Below are 13278 nucleotides of genomic sequence, written 5' to 3' on the forward strand. Positions count from 1 at the left end.
CCACTAAAAAAAAAAAAAACAGAAAAATTACCTGATACGATATCCAAGCTTCCTTTAAGCCATGGGTTGCAGCAATAATAGTCAGCTCCGCACACTTTTCTGCAGGCACACGTTTCTGCAAACAGATTTTCAAATAAAACGAACTTTCAATTACTCAAGTAATACAACATAGATCTAAAATTCAAGTAGACAAAACTTAACATGAAAACAAAAGGAAGAGGATACAGGTCAACAATTCATTATTTTTGGTTTTGTTCAGCAAACATGAGAACAGCAACCAATATGATTATTTTTAAAGTGTCAATGTAACATGATAAATCTTGCTTGAATAGTGTCAACAATCTTGATTTATCACTCGGTGGATGGGTAGATTCTAAGGATACATGTACTACAAATATGGTGGGAAGAAAATTCTGAAAATAATAGATTTAAGCTATCTTTCTTTTTCTTCAAACTACTAAAGAATGATTAATAAAGTAAGTACTAAAAGAAGAAGATGAATTAGCAAAAGAATATATACCTCAGATGGAACCCTTGATCCAGCATTATTTGATGTTGCTATTGGACCAGGACAGACAACAGTGACCCTTATTCCTTTCTGAGAGAGCTGTTGCCATAAAACAATCAGTGTGCATGTCCTTATGTGTACTCTATGATAACCAAAGTAAATTACAACAACCACTGCTGATATCCACTTTTTCTAATCTTAGGAGAAAATATTATGAGTTTTATCATCTAGTATTCTAATACAGTAAGGTTTACTGGTGTTGGCTGCTTCCCTTTTTCCAAGAGATAATGAACGCTATCTACATACCTCAGAACGCAGAGAACTGAAGTACCCATTTAGAGCAAATTTAGAAGCAGAGTACACAGCCTGACCTGGCGCAGGTGTCTTTCCTGCAGCACTGCTCATCTGATATTAAACAGAATAAACTATTGCCACTTTAATAAACAGAAAATGGGATTAAAATAAATATTGAATAAGCCATCTATAATTAGGTCTATTAGTAACTAGCATTTCACAATTAGTAATTAGTAGTGTGTGTGTGTGTGTCATTAGCATAGCCAGAAGTTAGCGCACCCAAAATATAAAACAAATGCCTTTGTGTAAAGCTAATTAGTTATACTCCTCACTTTTGCATTTGCACAATTCTTGGTTAGTAAATATATTCATTCACAAATATCTTCCTGCAAGCTCCACATATAGTTTCTAATCACATAGTATACTTTTGCTGTCCAAAATCCATATCCAAAATAAGATATTAATCAGAGCCATTCTCACATACCACCACAAAATGTCCTTGCCCCCTCTTCAACATGAAAGGTGCCAAGAGCTTTGTGAGTGTTATTGTCCCCAGAACATTGACATCAAATGTTGCCTGTTCAAGAGAAACAGGGTAATATAAAACCTCAGAATTGCTTCGAATGGTTTAAAAATAAAACTAACAAAGCAGAAAAAATAAAATAAAATCTTCCCTTGTAAAATAAAACTTTTGGTAAACAGTGAATGTATGAGATACCTTGAGACCTTCTTCCGTTACGTCTAAAGCTGATGATTTCTGCCAAAAGTGCAAAACAATAATAAATTCGAAAAATACCTTCAATTGAACAAGCATATGATGAAAGACGGATTTTTAAATTTGATAAGGTTAGGGGAAATCCATAAAGTCTGACAAAAGGAATCACTATAACATACTAGAATGTAACAATATGCAAGCACTTCATGTCATTTTCTCAATTCTGGTGTTCAGTCAATTTCAATGAAGACAGTTGCTACATGTAAACTGACTTGCAAAACAAACCCATAAAAATACATAGCAATCATGATAGGTCTTTGTTGCCTTATGAAATTTAAGCATTACATACATCCACTCACTTACAGGGCGCTCAAAAGCTGCATTATGGATCATATAATCAACACCAGAACCGGGAAAAAAGGATTCTGCTTTCTCAACAGCCTTCCTAAGAGATCCCTCCCCAGATGCTAAATCCAGAGGCAAAATCTTTACTTCACCAGGTGCATGTTTACCTGGTGTTATTCAAATAACTTAATAGTTAATAGTAGTCCATGGCATTACCCTATATCAACGACATAAGATGAATGCATCATACCTTTCAGCTGTGTCCTTACTCGCTCTAGTTCAGCTTCATTCCTTGCAGAGATGATTAGCTTGGCCCCCAAACTTGCAAGTTGGTTAGCCAGAATCTCACCTACATACACACCATCAAAGAAACAAAACCAACCATAAACAAGAAAAAAGGTTCAGGGAATTACAAAAATGGTACCTTAACCCACTGCACAATATATATCAGTTCAAAAGCAAAAGCGAACTAAGTTGGGAACCGACTGAGGCAATACAAAATTGCAATTTATCAAGCAGCATCCATTAAAATCATACGAGGTTATTTACATTTATATCGTTTTCGCTTGGTATTTGAATTCAATTGGCAAATAAACCACAAGTTTTATGTGTGTTTATGCAGTCTAATTATCACTCAGAGGAGATTCTTGGTTCTTACATATCAGCAGATTCATTTAAGTCTACTAATAATCTAACACTACGAACGAATCAATTATATATGAAAAGTAAGGAAAAGAAAGGCATAGTTATAGAATTATAGCTACCAATTCCACGGCTAGCACCAGTGATCCAAACAACCTATTTGAGAAAACATGAAAAAGAAATGATTAAATGAGAGTGAAAATATGAAACGGCAACAGGATTAGGTCGAGCGAGAAGCACCTTGTCTTCAATTTCTTGTCGTTTCGGGTGCTTCTTAGACATCAAAGTGAAATCGCCTAACAATTGGAGAAATGGAATAAGAAACGAGAGAATAGACAGAGAAATGAGAAAGGAGGTAAAAAGTAAGTACCATAAGCGGTGGCGAATCTGAATAGGAATAAGACGATAAGGCCGAGGAAGAGTAGCGCCACCACCATCTTGTTCCGCGAGTAAGTGCTATTGCCAACTGAACCTCCAACTGAATCCGTTACTGTGCGACTACTGAGTCTTAACTATTTACCATTTTAACCACAAACATGCTGAATCAACATAAACAACTACTGATCCATACTCCATAGTTTTTTTTTTTTACTAAAGGTAGGAGACTCAAACCCATAACCTCTTAATTGAATATGAAGAGATTATACCATTTGAACTATACCTCATTGGCATTCATAGTTTATATTTATATATATATATATATATTTTTTGTTTTACCAAAGATAGGAGACTCGAATCCGCAACCTCTTTAATTGAGTATGGGGAGACTATGCCATTTGAGCTATAACTCATTGGCAAATTTGGAAAGATATGTAACTCGAACCCGCGACCTCTTAATTGAGTATGGAAAGTTTATGCCATTTGAGCTATAACTCATTGGCATTCATAGTTTATATTTACAGATAGGGTAAAGTATAGTTTCATTATTTTGTATTTTATAAATTAATCTACAAATAATATAATTGATTTTTAAGATATATAACATGACTTTTTTCTACCTAATCACACTGTTATTTTTTTGGTTGAAATTATTTTTTCAATTAATATGCCTTTTTGTTTGTTCTTTATTAATTTTATTTTTAATTAACTTAGTGTTAATTCTTATAAACCAAAAATTAAGTTAGATTCGAATTTTTGATGTTTATTTAATATTAAATTAAGTAAATAAATAAATTAATCACTTCACTGATTACTGATTAGTAAGTACCTAACTAGCTATCGTGTATGCCTTTGGGCCTTTTATGGCCTTGATGCTCAGCAAAGGATTAAGTTTACAGTTTAAAAATTGGATAATATGGGCCGGAAATGGAAGAGGAGCAAAGTTAAAAGGCTTTAGATTGGGGCCTAACAATGAGCTTAAAGCCCAACTTAACGGAAAGGAGCTTGATACCATATCAGTATTCAGTATCTATTTTCAGCTAAAGAGAGAAGAACTGAGAAGTGAGAACCGAGAATAGAGAAGAAGCAAAGAAGGGTTTTAGGTTTTTGTGTAGATCGATTTTGCAATGGCGGCGAGGAGAGTAGCTGGTTTGCCTCTCATGAAGTACCTCAGAGTTCAGGTTAACTCTCTTCCCAACCACGCTTCTCCTTTGAGGGTGGCACCCACCGTGTTGCTCCGCCGCTTCTCCGAGGAAGTTAGGGGCTGCTTCCTCGACAAGTCCGAGGTCACCGATCGCGTCATCTCCTGCGTCAAAAACTTCCAGAAAGTCGATCCTTCCAAGGTATTTTTCCATTCCCCTCATTTCTCGTTCTTGAATCGATGAATCTGATTCTCTCTGCAAATGCCGAATCGGTTCTGTTTCAAACTTTCAATATAGAGAGAACCCTTACTTTTATAATCGTAAGCGTTAGTTGTTGTAGTTACCGGCTTTACGAATTGAGCTTTTGTTTTAGGTCTCTGATTAGTAGTTCAGTACTAATTGATCGATCATACAATGTCAAGGGAGCAAAACTGAATTTCTTGAATTTAGGGAATATTGTTAAAAATAAATATATGATCGTAATTTCGAAGGCTTATGAGGGATTACTCGTTAAAATGTTTCATTTCGGTTTTTGGTTGCTATTTTTTATTTTATTTTTAATTATTCGTGCACACAATCAAAGGAATTTGCCTTAAATCAAAGAAGAACATGATCTTTTCAAAATAATGAGATAAGACTAACACTTCCTTTTCACCTAAGGGTATGTTTGGTAACATAAGGTGTACATTGTTATAGATGACTTCCATTAGTGATTTTCTGTATCGAACTCATCCTTAAAATTTTATATAAGAGTTATAGACACATGTCCAATTCTTATTGGTGGAACATGAATAAATAGGAACATGGCAGTGGGATAGGTGATCTCGATTCCCCTTTTTATTACATGTAACCAGACGTTTACCTTAAACATTAAAAAGTAGTAGTCATAGTCCTTACGCGATAATCCGAAAGATTAGCATATGGAAAAGAAAGGCCGTCTTTTGCCTAGGCTTAAAACAAATGCATCGTAATCTAGTATTATTATATTGCTTCCAAATATACTTGTTGATGCGTTTACTTGTAGTTATAGATATCCGTTAATCAAAATAAATGATAGATTATGATACTAAGCTTTTTAATTGAAATTAATAAAAAAAACTTGGTTGCTTTGGTTGATTTCCCACTTAAAGGGGTGATAACATTTGTTGCATGCTTTATGCACATAGGATGTAGTTGTTGATTTTGGATTGTTATGAGTGCATCTCATTCTCTAATGCACTTTCGCTTCCCTTGTAATGAACTTCAATTTCTGACAAAGAAAATGCTCCTTGATTTCCTATTATTGGTTCCCGAAATTTCCATTTGTAATGTTAAATTACATGTGTGGACTTGTTTACTTCAGACTTTCAATTTGGTCAATGCCATGCCTGATATCTACCACGAGTGTGAGTAGATTGGAAACTGTTAGTTCCTTTTGATAGTTTTACTGTCATACAATAATAGTAACCTAGGTGAATCCAAAAACTGACTTGTGCATTGGAACAAACCTCAGTTTTTGCGAGGTTCTACAAATGCAAGACAAGGGGTTGTTACCCTATCGCTGCCTAAAAAAATTTCTCTCATTAGTACATAACCTATACTTCTTCCACCTTTTCCAGGTCACCCCAAATGCTCATTTCCAAAATGATCTTGGATTGGACAGTCTGGATTCAGTGGAGATCGTGATGGCACTTGAGGAAGAGTTTGGGTTTGAAATTCCCGATAATGAAGCTGACAAGATCAACTCAATCCAACTTGCGGTTGACTTCATTGCATCTCATCCTCAGGCAAAGTAGAGCGATCGTAGAGGCTGGTGTATAATTTTTCTTTTGTTTCTCATGTAGTAGTGTAAAACCATCACTTCAAGATGTTTTTCTTATTCTACTTGTTTGCTTCTAAAATGCAACTCAACTTTCTTACCCCATATAAAATCCCAGAAGATTATTAGCTGGGATTTGCCAGCTTGAATGGTACTTTGCTTTTGGTAGAATTGGCTTCTCAAAACTATACTATATTTTTCCCCCCAATATTCATGTCAATAAAAATGTGTCAGATTTCTCCATATTAAGTATTGACTTGAGTTGCCCTATTCTGAGGATCCAATGCATATTGCTAATCTATTTTGCTTTGTTTTACATTACAATGCCTGCCCTTTTGACATTAGAGTCCTAAGTCCTACCTTCTAGTTAATTTATTGTGGCATGCCACTTGGACTTTTAACCGATTCTATACATTAATGGATATAAGTTGTTACATGTTCAAAACTCAAGTGGCATATTTGCCTGTCGTGGTATTAACATAGAATCAAGGAGGTGAAGGTGCCTAAATTACCTTATAGCTCAAATCAAACAACAGATTATACCCCATAGTTGACGATATTTGCAGCTTGCAAAGAGTGGTCTCAAATAATTGCATAGGTAGTTGTTACGGTGGGTAACCAGAGATTAGTGGGCCGGATGACGTTGGTTGGCCCAAACGCGTGAGGGAGGTGGCTATCGAGTGAACCTGAAACTCGGTGTTCCTCCGTCCGACTTGTGCGTGTGGAAGAATGGGGGGTGGTACCTGCAAAGACACTCCAATGCCTAAGTTAGCAAGAGTGTGGGCAAGTTGAGAATGTATTGGGACTTAGTGATACCTGAGGGATGTCAGGGTATTTATAGTGGTGAACCAATAACCACCGCTGAAGTAGTGCCACCTTTTTAGGTGGATAACCGTTCCCATATCTTAGGGAGGTTAAGATATGGCTCTATGAAGTGGTTAGAGAGTTTCTAGGGGCAGTTACTCATTCGAATGAGTGTTATCTGCCAGCTAACCCTCGTATCTGACTTCTTTGGAGCAGGTCGTGTTCAGTACCGACTTCTGGGGATGAAGGCTGGTACTGAGGGAGGGCCAACCCCTTTGGGTTGGGCTTCTTTGCTTGGATCATGGGCCCTATTTATTGGGCTAGGGTATGAACAGTGCCCCTACTCGAGCCCAATTTATTTTTAAGAGTTGGGTTCGAGTATTCAACTCGGGGTCATAGCCGATTTGTAAGAGGACCGACGTGATGGTTTGAAAACCGACGTGATTTTTCGTGACCTTTTGGTTCTGACAGTTACGTCCAATCAAGCGTTGTGTCTGTTAGGGGTGTGCGTAAGGATTTAATAGCCTTGGTAACGGTGCATCTTCATTAATGATTGCCCCGATTTTACCATTATGCCCCTAACGTTCTTATAAATATTTTCCCTCTCTTTCGTTGTTTCGTTTCTGCGATCTTTCAAATTTTCCTTGTATTCGTTCGTGCTGCGTTCTTGCATCTTCGAAGGCTTTTGCTTCCAACCCTTATTTCCGGATAAAGGTTAGTTCTTTAATATGCCTTTGTAGATAAATTTGATTTGTAGACTTTAGTTTCGCATCCTCCTCCCTTTAGAGACCGTGTTGGTGATTTTTCTTTTCCCCTTGTAGGTTTTGTTACCCCCTTTTTTTTTATAAAAAGAAATGGCTTCTGTAGATGCTCTCTCTCACTAGGTTGATGTCACAAAGACTCCCATCAGCTCTTTAGGGACGACCTCGAGGGTCGAGGAGCTGGAGGGTAGGCTTCGTATATATCAGGAGCATGAGAAGGAGTTGGAGGGGAAAGTCGCCAAACTGACGGAGGAGAGGGACAGCCTCAGAGAGAAAGGGAAAAATTTGCAAGCCCAATGCAACATGGAGATGGATTTGAGGAAAGCAGCGCAAGCCAGCTACAACAGTTTGTTTGCTGATCTTGTGTCTGTAAAAAATGACTTGCTGAACGCTCGGGAGGCCTATACCGAGTTGGAGGACTCTATTGCGGATGGTGCTGATGAGGCCTGGAGGATTTTCAAGGAACAGGTCGGAGTTATTGCTCCTGACTTGGACCTTTCTCCTTTGGACCCTGATAAGATTGTTATTGATGGTGCCATCGTGGATCCTCCTGTCCCCATAGTGGAGTCTGAGTCTGATTTAAAGACTCGGGGGCAGAGGATCATAGAGTCCCCTCCTCACTCTAAGGACGCTCCGAGTTCTTCTACCGTTCCTCCGACTTCCTCTTCAACTCCTGCTCCTGGCGTTCCCCCTGACTCTGCTGGTAGTGATCTTCTAAAAAAGTGATTTTTGGCTATCGGGGCCCGGCCTGTGGGCCCCTCTTTTTTAAACTCTTTATATTTATTTGTTGGTGTTTTGAACAATTTTTTGGCCTTTTAAGGCCGTAAACAAAACAATAATGCCCCTTTTTTTTAATAGGGGTTTAATTTATCGTTAAATAAATACCCTTTTTTGGATAAGGGTTTTGAGTTACCGTATGCGCGCATGCTTTTCGTGGTTCCTTTGACTCTTTGATCTTTTCTGGAGAAAATCTTTTCTTTGGGACTTGCCTGCTTTTCTGAATTTCCTTGATTCTCAAGGCAGCCTTTTTCTTAGTTTTTCCTTATCTCTTTTTGTTATTCCTAGTACTCAATTTTGTTTTATTGAGTTTTTCGTGACTTAGGCTACTTTTGCGATTCATTTTAATTTTACTCGGTTTCGCATTCTGACTTATGAGTCGGACTGCTCCCGAGTTTATCATGATCGACTTCTATAGCCTCTTTACGCCGACTTGTACCTCGTCGTTTTATCCTGACGACCATCTAGGTCGGTTCATGGGATTTTCACGTTTTGTCGAGCTTAAATCGGCGCGTTTCGTAGAAAGAAAATAAAAAAAAGGGAATTTAAAAGAGATACTTAAGAAAAAAAGATCTTTATTAATCGAGGAGGTACCTTGTTACTACTAAGGGCTTTTGATAATTTATTTCCCTTAGTCCCTACTATGATGCCTCGTTAAAAACCCTTCTTCAGAAAAAACCCTTTGATTCTGGGAAAAAATCATGAAGCTGGGAAAAGAGTACATCAAGGAGTAGAGTTCGCTTTTAACTGTAGTACCTTTTCATATTACAAGCATGCCATGAACTTGGTAACTCGGTGCCGCCTAAGTCGGTCACCTTATAATAGCCCTTCCCTAAGACCTCTTTGACCTTGTATGGTCCTTTCCAATTAGCAGCGAGCTTTCCCTCCCCCGATTTGTTGACTCCAATGTTGTTTCTGATTAAGACTAAGTCGTCAGGGGTGAAACTCCTTCGAATGACTTTTTTGTTGTACCTTGTAGTCATCCTTTGTTTCAATGCTGCTTCTCTTATCTGAGCTTCTTCTCGGACTTCAGGGAGCAAGTCGAGTTCTTCTTTATGTCCCTGTATATTCCTGATCTCGTCGTGGAAAATCACTCTTGGGCTTTGCTCGTTGACCTCTATTGGGATCATGGCTTCTACGCCATAGACTAGTCGGAAGGGTGTTTCTCCAGTGGCGGATTGGGGGGTTGTTCTGTAAGCCCATAGTACTTGTTGGAGCTCTTCAGCCCAAGCTCCTTTCGCCTCTTGTCACCTTTTCTTCAGCCCTGCCAGAATGACTTTGTTGGCTGCTTCGGCTTGCCCGTTGGCTTGTGGGTGTTCTATCGAGGTGAACTGGTGTTTAATTTTCATACTGGCTACCAGGCTTCTAAAGGTGGAGTCGGTGAACTGGGTTCCATTATTTGTGGTAATGGAATAAGGTATCCCATACCTTGTGATTATATTTTTGTAGAGGAACCTCCGACTTCTCTGTGCAGTGATGGTGGCCAGTGGTTCTGCTTCTATCCACTTTGTGAAGTAATCTATTCCCACTATTAGGTATTTAACTTGTCCTGGCGCCTGGGGAAAAGGACCTAACAAATCCATTCCCCATTTTGCAAAGGGCCATGGAGAAGTGATACTAATGAGCTCTTCTGGGGGAGCCACGTGGAAATTTGCATGTATTTGGCATGGCTGGCACTTTTTCACAAATTCTGTGGCATCTTTCTGTAAGGTTGGCCAGTAAAATCCAACTCGGATCACTTTCCTGGCCAATGACCTGGCTCCGAGATGGTTCCCGTAGATTCCGCTATGTACCTCCTCCAACACCTCGGTGGTTTTTAAGGTCGGTACACACTTTAACAATGGTGTTGATATCCCCCTTCTGTAGAGAACATTTTTCACCAAAGTATAGTGTTGTGCTTCCCTTCGGATTTTCTGGGCTTCTTTTTCCTCCTTAGGGAGGATGTCGAATTTTAGGTATTCGACTAAGGGGTTCATCCATCCGAGGTTTAATCCGACCACTTCAAAGACTTCTAGTGTGTCTTCCGTTTTTACCACTGAAGGTTCCTGGAGTGTCTCTTGAATCAAGCTTCTGTTATTTCCTCCTGGCTTGGTACTTGCTAGCTTGGATAGGGCGTCTGCTCTGCTGTTTAGATCCCGAGTTATGTGTTTCACCTCGGTTTCTGCAAAGCGCCCCAGGAGCTCCGAGGCTTTCTCCAAGTACCTTTTCATAGTTGGGTCTTTTGCCTGATATTCCCCACTTATTTGGGAGGTCACCACCTGGGAGTCGCTGTATACCATCACTTTCGTGGCACCGACTTCTTCAGCCAGCTTCAATCCTGCGATCAAGGCTTCGTATTCTGCCTGATTATTTGAAGCTGGGAATTCGAACTTGAGGGAAACTTCTATCTGGGTTCCCCTTTCATCTACCAATATTATGCCTGCGCCGCTTCCTGTTTTATTGGAGGACCCATCCACGTAGAGTTCCCAGGTAGTCGGTTTGTCCTCTTGATCACCTGCATATTCAGCAATGAAGTCGGCGAGGCACTGGGCTTTAATCGCCGTCCGAGTTTCATACTTTAAGTCGAACTCGGAGAGCTCTATTGCCCATTGTACCATTCTTCCTGCAATATCCGTCTTTTGGAGGATTTGCTTCATGGGTTGGTTCGTACGGACTCTTATTGTGTGAGCCTGAAAGTAAGGCCGTAGCCTTTGAGAGGCTATTACTAAGGAGTAGGCAAACTTTTCTAATTTGTGATACCTTAGCTCAGGGCCCTGTAGAACTTTACTGATGAAGTAGATTGGGTGTTGTCTGACCTCATCTTCTCTTATCAAGGCTGCTGAGACAGCCCTGTCTGCCACGGAGAGGTATAGGATGAGGTCTTTTCCGGCTATAGGTCGGGTCAAGATAGGAGGCTGGCTCAAAAACTTTTTGAACTCCTGGAACGCCTCCTCGCATTCGGGAGTCCACTCAAACTGGTGCCCCTTTTTCAGTAGGGAGAACAGTGGAAGGGATCTTAATGCTGATCCTGCCAAAAATCTGGAGAGAGCTGCTAGTCGGCCATTCAGCTGTTGGACTTCTCTGCCTTTTCCTCTCAGGTTTAGGCTTTCATTGTAGCACTTCCTTGCCAGCTTCTGATCTCCCCTCACCGTCGCTATTCCCGACGAGGTCGGGAACTTCATGCATAGGTGGGGCGTCGATACCACCGCTCCAAGTCGATTAAGGGTAGCCCTGCCGATTAAAGCATTATAAGCCGACCCCACGTCGATGACTATGAAGTCTATACTCAGAGTCTTTGATTTTTCCCCCTTTGTGATGAATGATGTTTTTTCCTGGTCTGGTTCATACATCGGGATTTGGTTATATCCTGAGTAAGCGTCCATGAATGACAGGTATTGATACCCCGAGCTAGAGTCCACTAGGGCGTCAATGCTTGGTAGTGGATAAGGGTCCTTGGGACATGCCTTATTTAAGTCGGTGTAGTCGACGCACATTCTCCATTTACCATTTTGTTTTTTGACTAGTACTACATTGGCTAGCCATGTTGGGTATTTGACTTCTCTGATGAAGCCGGCTTCTAGGAGCGCCTGCACTTGCTCTTCTACTACTAGGGCTCGCTCTGGGCCGAGCTTGCGTCTTCTTTGTTGTACAGGTCGGGACCCTGAGTAGACCGAGAGCTTGTGAGACATGAGCTCGGGATCTATCCCAGGCATGTCGGAAGCCTTCCAGGCGAAGAGATCGGAGTTATCTCTTAGGAGCTTAGTCAACCCTTGTCTTAGGGTTTCCCCTAGGTTGGCTCCTATGTGAGTGTTTTTTCCTTCCTCTTCGCCGACCTGAATTTCTTCAGTTTTTCTCCCGGGCTGTGGTCGAAGCTCTTCGTTAACCCTTGCTCCCCCGAGTTCTATTGTGTGGACTTCTCTGCCTTTTCCTCTCAGGTTTAGGCTTTCATTGTAGCACTTCCTTGCCAGCTTCTGATCTCCCCGCACCGTTGCTATTCCCGACGAGGTCGGGAACTTCATGCAGAGGTGGGGCGTCGATACCACCGCTCCGAGTCGATTAAGGGTAGCTCTGCCGATTAAAGCATTATAAGCCGACCCCACGTCGATGACTATTAAGTCTATACTCAGAGTCTTTGATTTTTCCCCCTTTCCAAAGGTGGTGTGGAGGGGTAAAAATCCTAGTGGCTTTATTGGCGTGTCACCTAATCCCTACAAGGTGTCGGGGTAGGCTCTTAACTCTTTCTTATCTAAACTTAGTTTGTCGAAAGCGGGCTTAAAGAGGATGTCTGCTGAGCTTCCTTGGTCTACTAGTGTTCTGTGTAGATGGGCATTTGCCAGGATCATGGTAATTACCACTGGGTCATCGTGCCCAGGGATTACTCCTCGCCCGTCTTCCTTTATGAATGAAATGGTCGGAAGATCGGAGGACCCCTCTTCGACCTGGTAGACTCTCTTGAGATGTCTTTTTCGAGAGGATTTTGTGAGTCCCCCTCCTGCAAATCCTCCTGAGATCATATGAATATGTCTCTCCGGAGTTTGTGGTGATGGGTCTCTTCTATCCGTATCTTCTCGCTTTCTTTTTCCATGACCGTCCGACCTTTCTATGAGATATCTGTCTAGCCGACATTCTCTGGCTAGCTTTTCTATCACATTTTTAAGGTCGTAACAGTCGTTTGTGGAGTGTCCATATATCTTATGGTACTCGCAGTAATCACTGCGGCTCCCCCCTTTTTTATTCTTGATGGGTCTGGGGGGAGGCAGCCTTTCAGTATTGCAAATTTCTCTGTATACATCCACTACAGGAACTTTCAATGGAGTATAAGAGTGATATTTTCTTGGCCTATCAAGGCCGAGCTCTTCCTTCTTCTTCGCTTCCTTCTCCCTTTCTTTCGTTGAGGGAGGGTGCCCGATTCTCAAACTCGGGTCTCTTAGCCTAGCGTTTTCTTCCATATTGATGTACTTTTCAGCTCTTTCCTGTACATCATTTAAAGAGGCGGGGTGTCTTTTTGATATGGACTGTGAGAAGGGACCTTCTCTAAGACCATTGACTAGCCCCATGATGACCGCTTCGGTGGGCAGGTCTTGAATCTCCAAACATGCTTTGTTGAATCTTTCCATATAGGCCCGTAAGGACTC

General features: G+C 40.8%; 2 protein-coding genes across 2 annotated transcripts in view; one reads left to right on the top strand and one right to left on the bottom strand.

The window, feature by feature from the left end:
- LOC107635171 (dehydrogenase/reductase SDR family member 7) overlaps positions 1-3036 on the bottom strand; it is a 3599-nt gene extending 563 nt beyond the window's left edge. The window contains exons 1-10 of the mRNA XM_016338555.1: positions 2875-3036; positions 2745-2800; positions 2627-2660; positions 2113-2211; positions 1881-2029; positions 1521-1559; positions 1287-1379; positions 815-913; positions 521-607; positions 32-115 (exon numbers count right to left, since the gene is read on the bottom strand). Of these exons, the coding sequence (XP_016194041.1) occupies positions 32-115; positions 521-607; positions 815-913; positions 1287-1379; positions 1521-1559; positions 1881-2029; positions 2113-2211; positions 2627-2660; positions 2745-2800; positions 2875-2941 (807 nt within the window). The 5' untranslated portion in view covers positions 2942-3036. The remainder of the gene's footprint in view (positions 1-31; positions 116-520; positions 608-814; positions 914-1286; positions 1380-1520; positions 1560-1880; positions 2030-2112; positions 2212-2626; positions 2661-2744; positions 2801-2874) is intronic.
- Positions 3871-6071, top strand: LOC107635172 (acyl carrier protein 2, mitochondrial). The gene is made up of 2 exons (XM_016338556.2): positions 3871-4225; positions 5623-6071. The coding sequence occupies exons 1-2, from the start codon at positions 4010-4012 to the stop codon at positions 5797-5799; spliced, it is 393 nt and encodes a 130-aa protein (XP_016194042.1). The 5' UTR covers positions 3871-4009; the 3' UTR covers positions 5800-6071.

The sequence above is a fragment of the Arachis ipaensis genome, chromosome B04 (genome assembly GCF_000816755.2).
Source record: "Arachis ipaensis cultivar K30076 chromosome B04, Araip1.1, whole genome shotgun sequence".
Lineage (NCBI taxonomy): Eukaryota > Viridiplantae > Streptophyta > Magnoliopsida > Fabales > Fabaceae > Arachis > Arachis ipaensis.

Excerpts from the sequence above, each read along its gene's own strand:
- LOC107635172 (XM_016338556.2), top strand. The coding sequence starts at position 4,010 with ATGGCGGCGAGGAGAGTAGCTGGTTTGCCTCTCATGAAGTACCTCAGA. Across the intron at positions 4,226-5,622 it reads AGAAAGTCGATCCTTCCAAG|GTCACCCCAAATGCTCATTT; the intron begins GTATTTTTCCAT and ends CACCTTTTCCAG.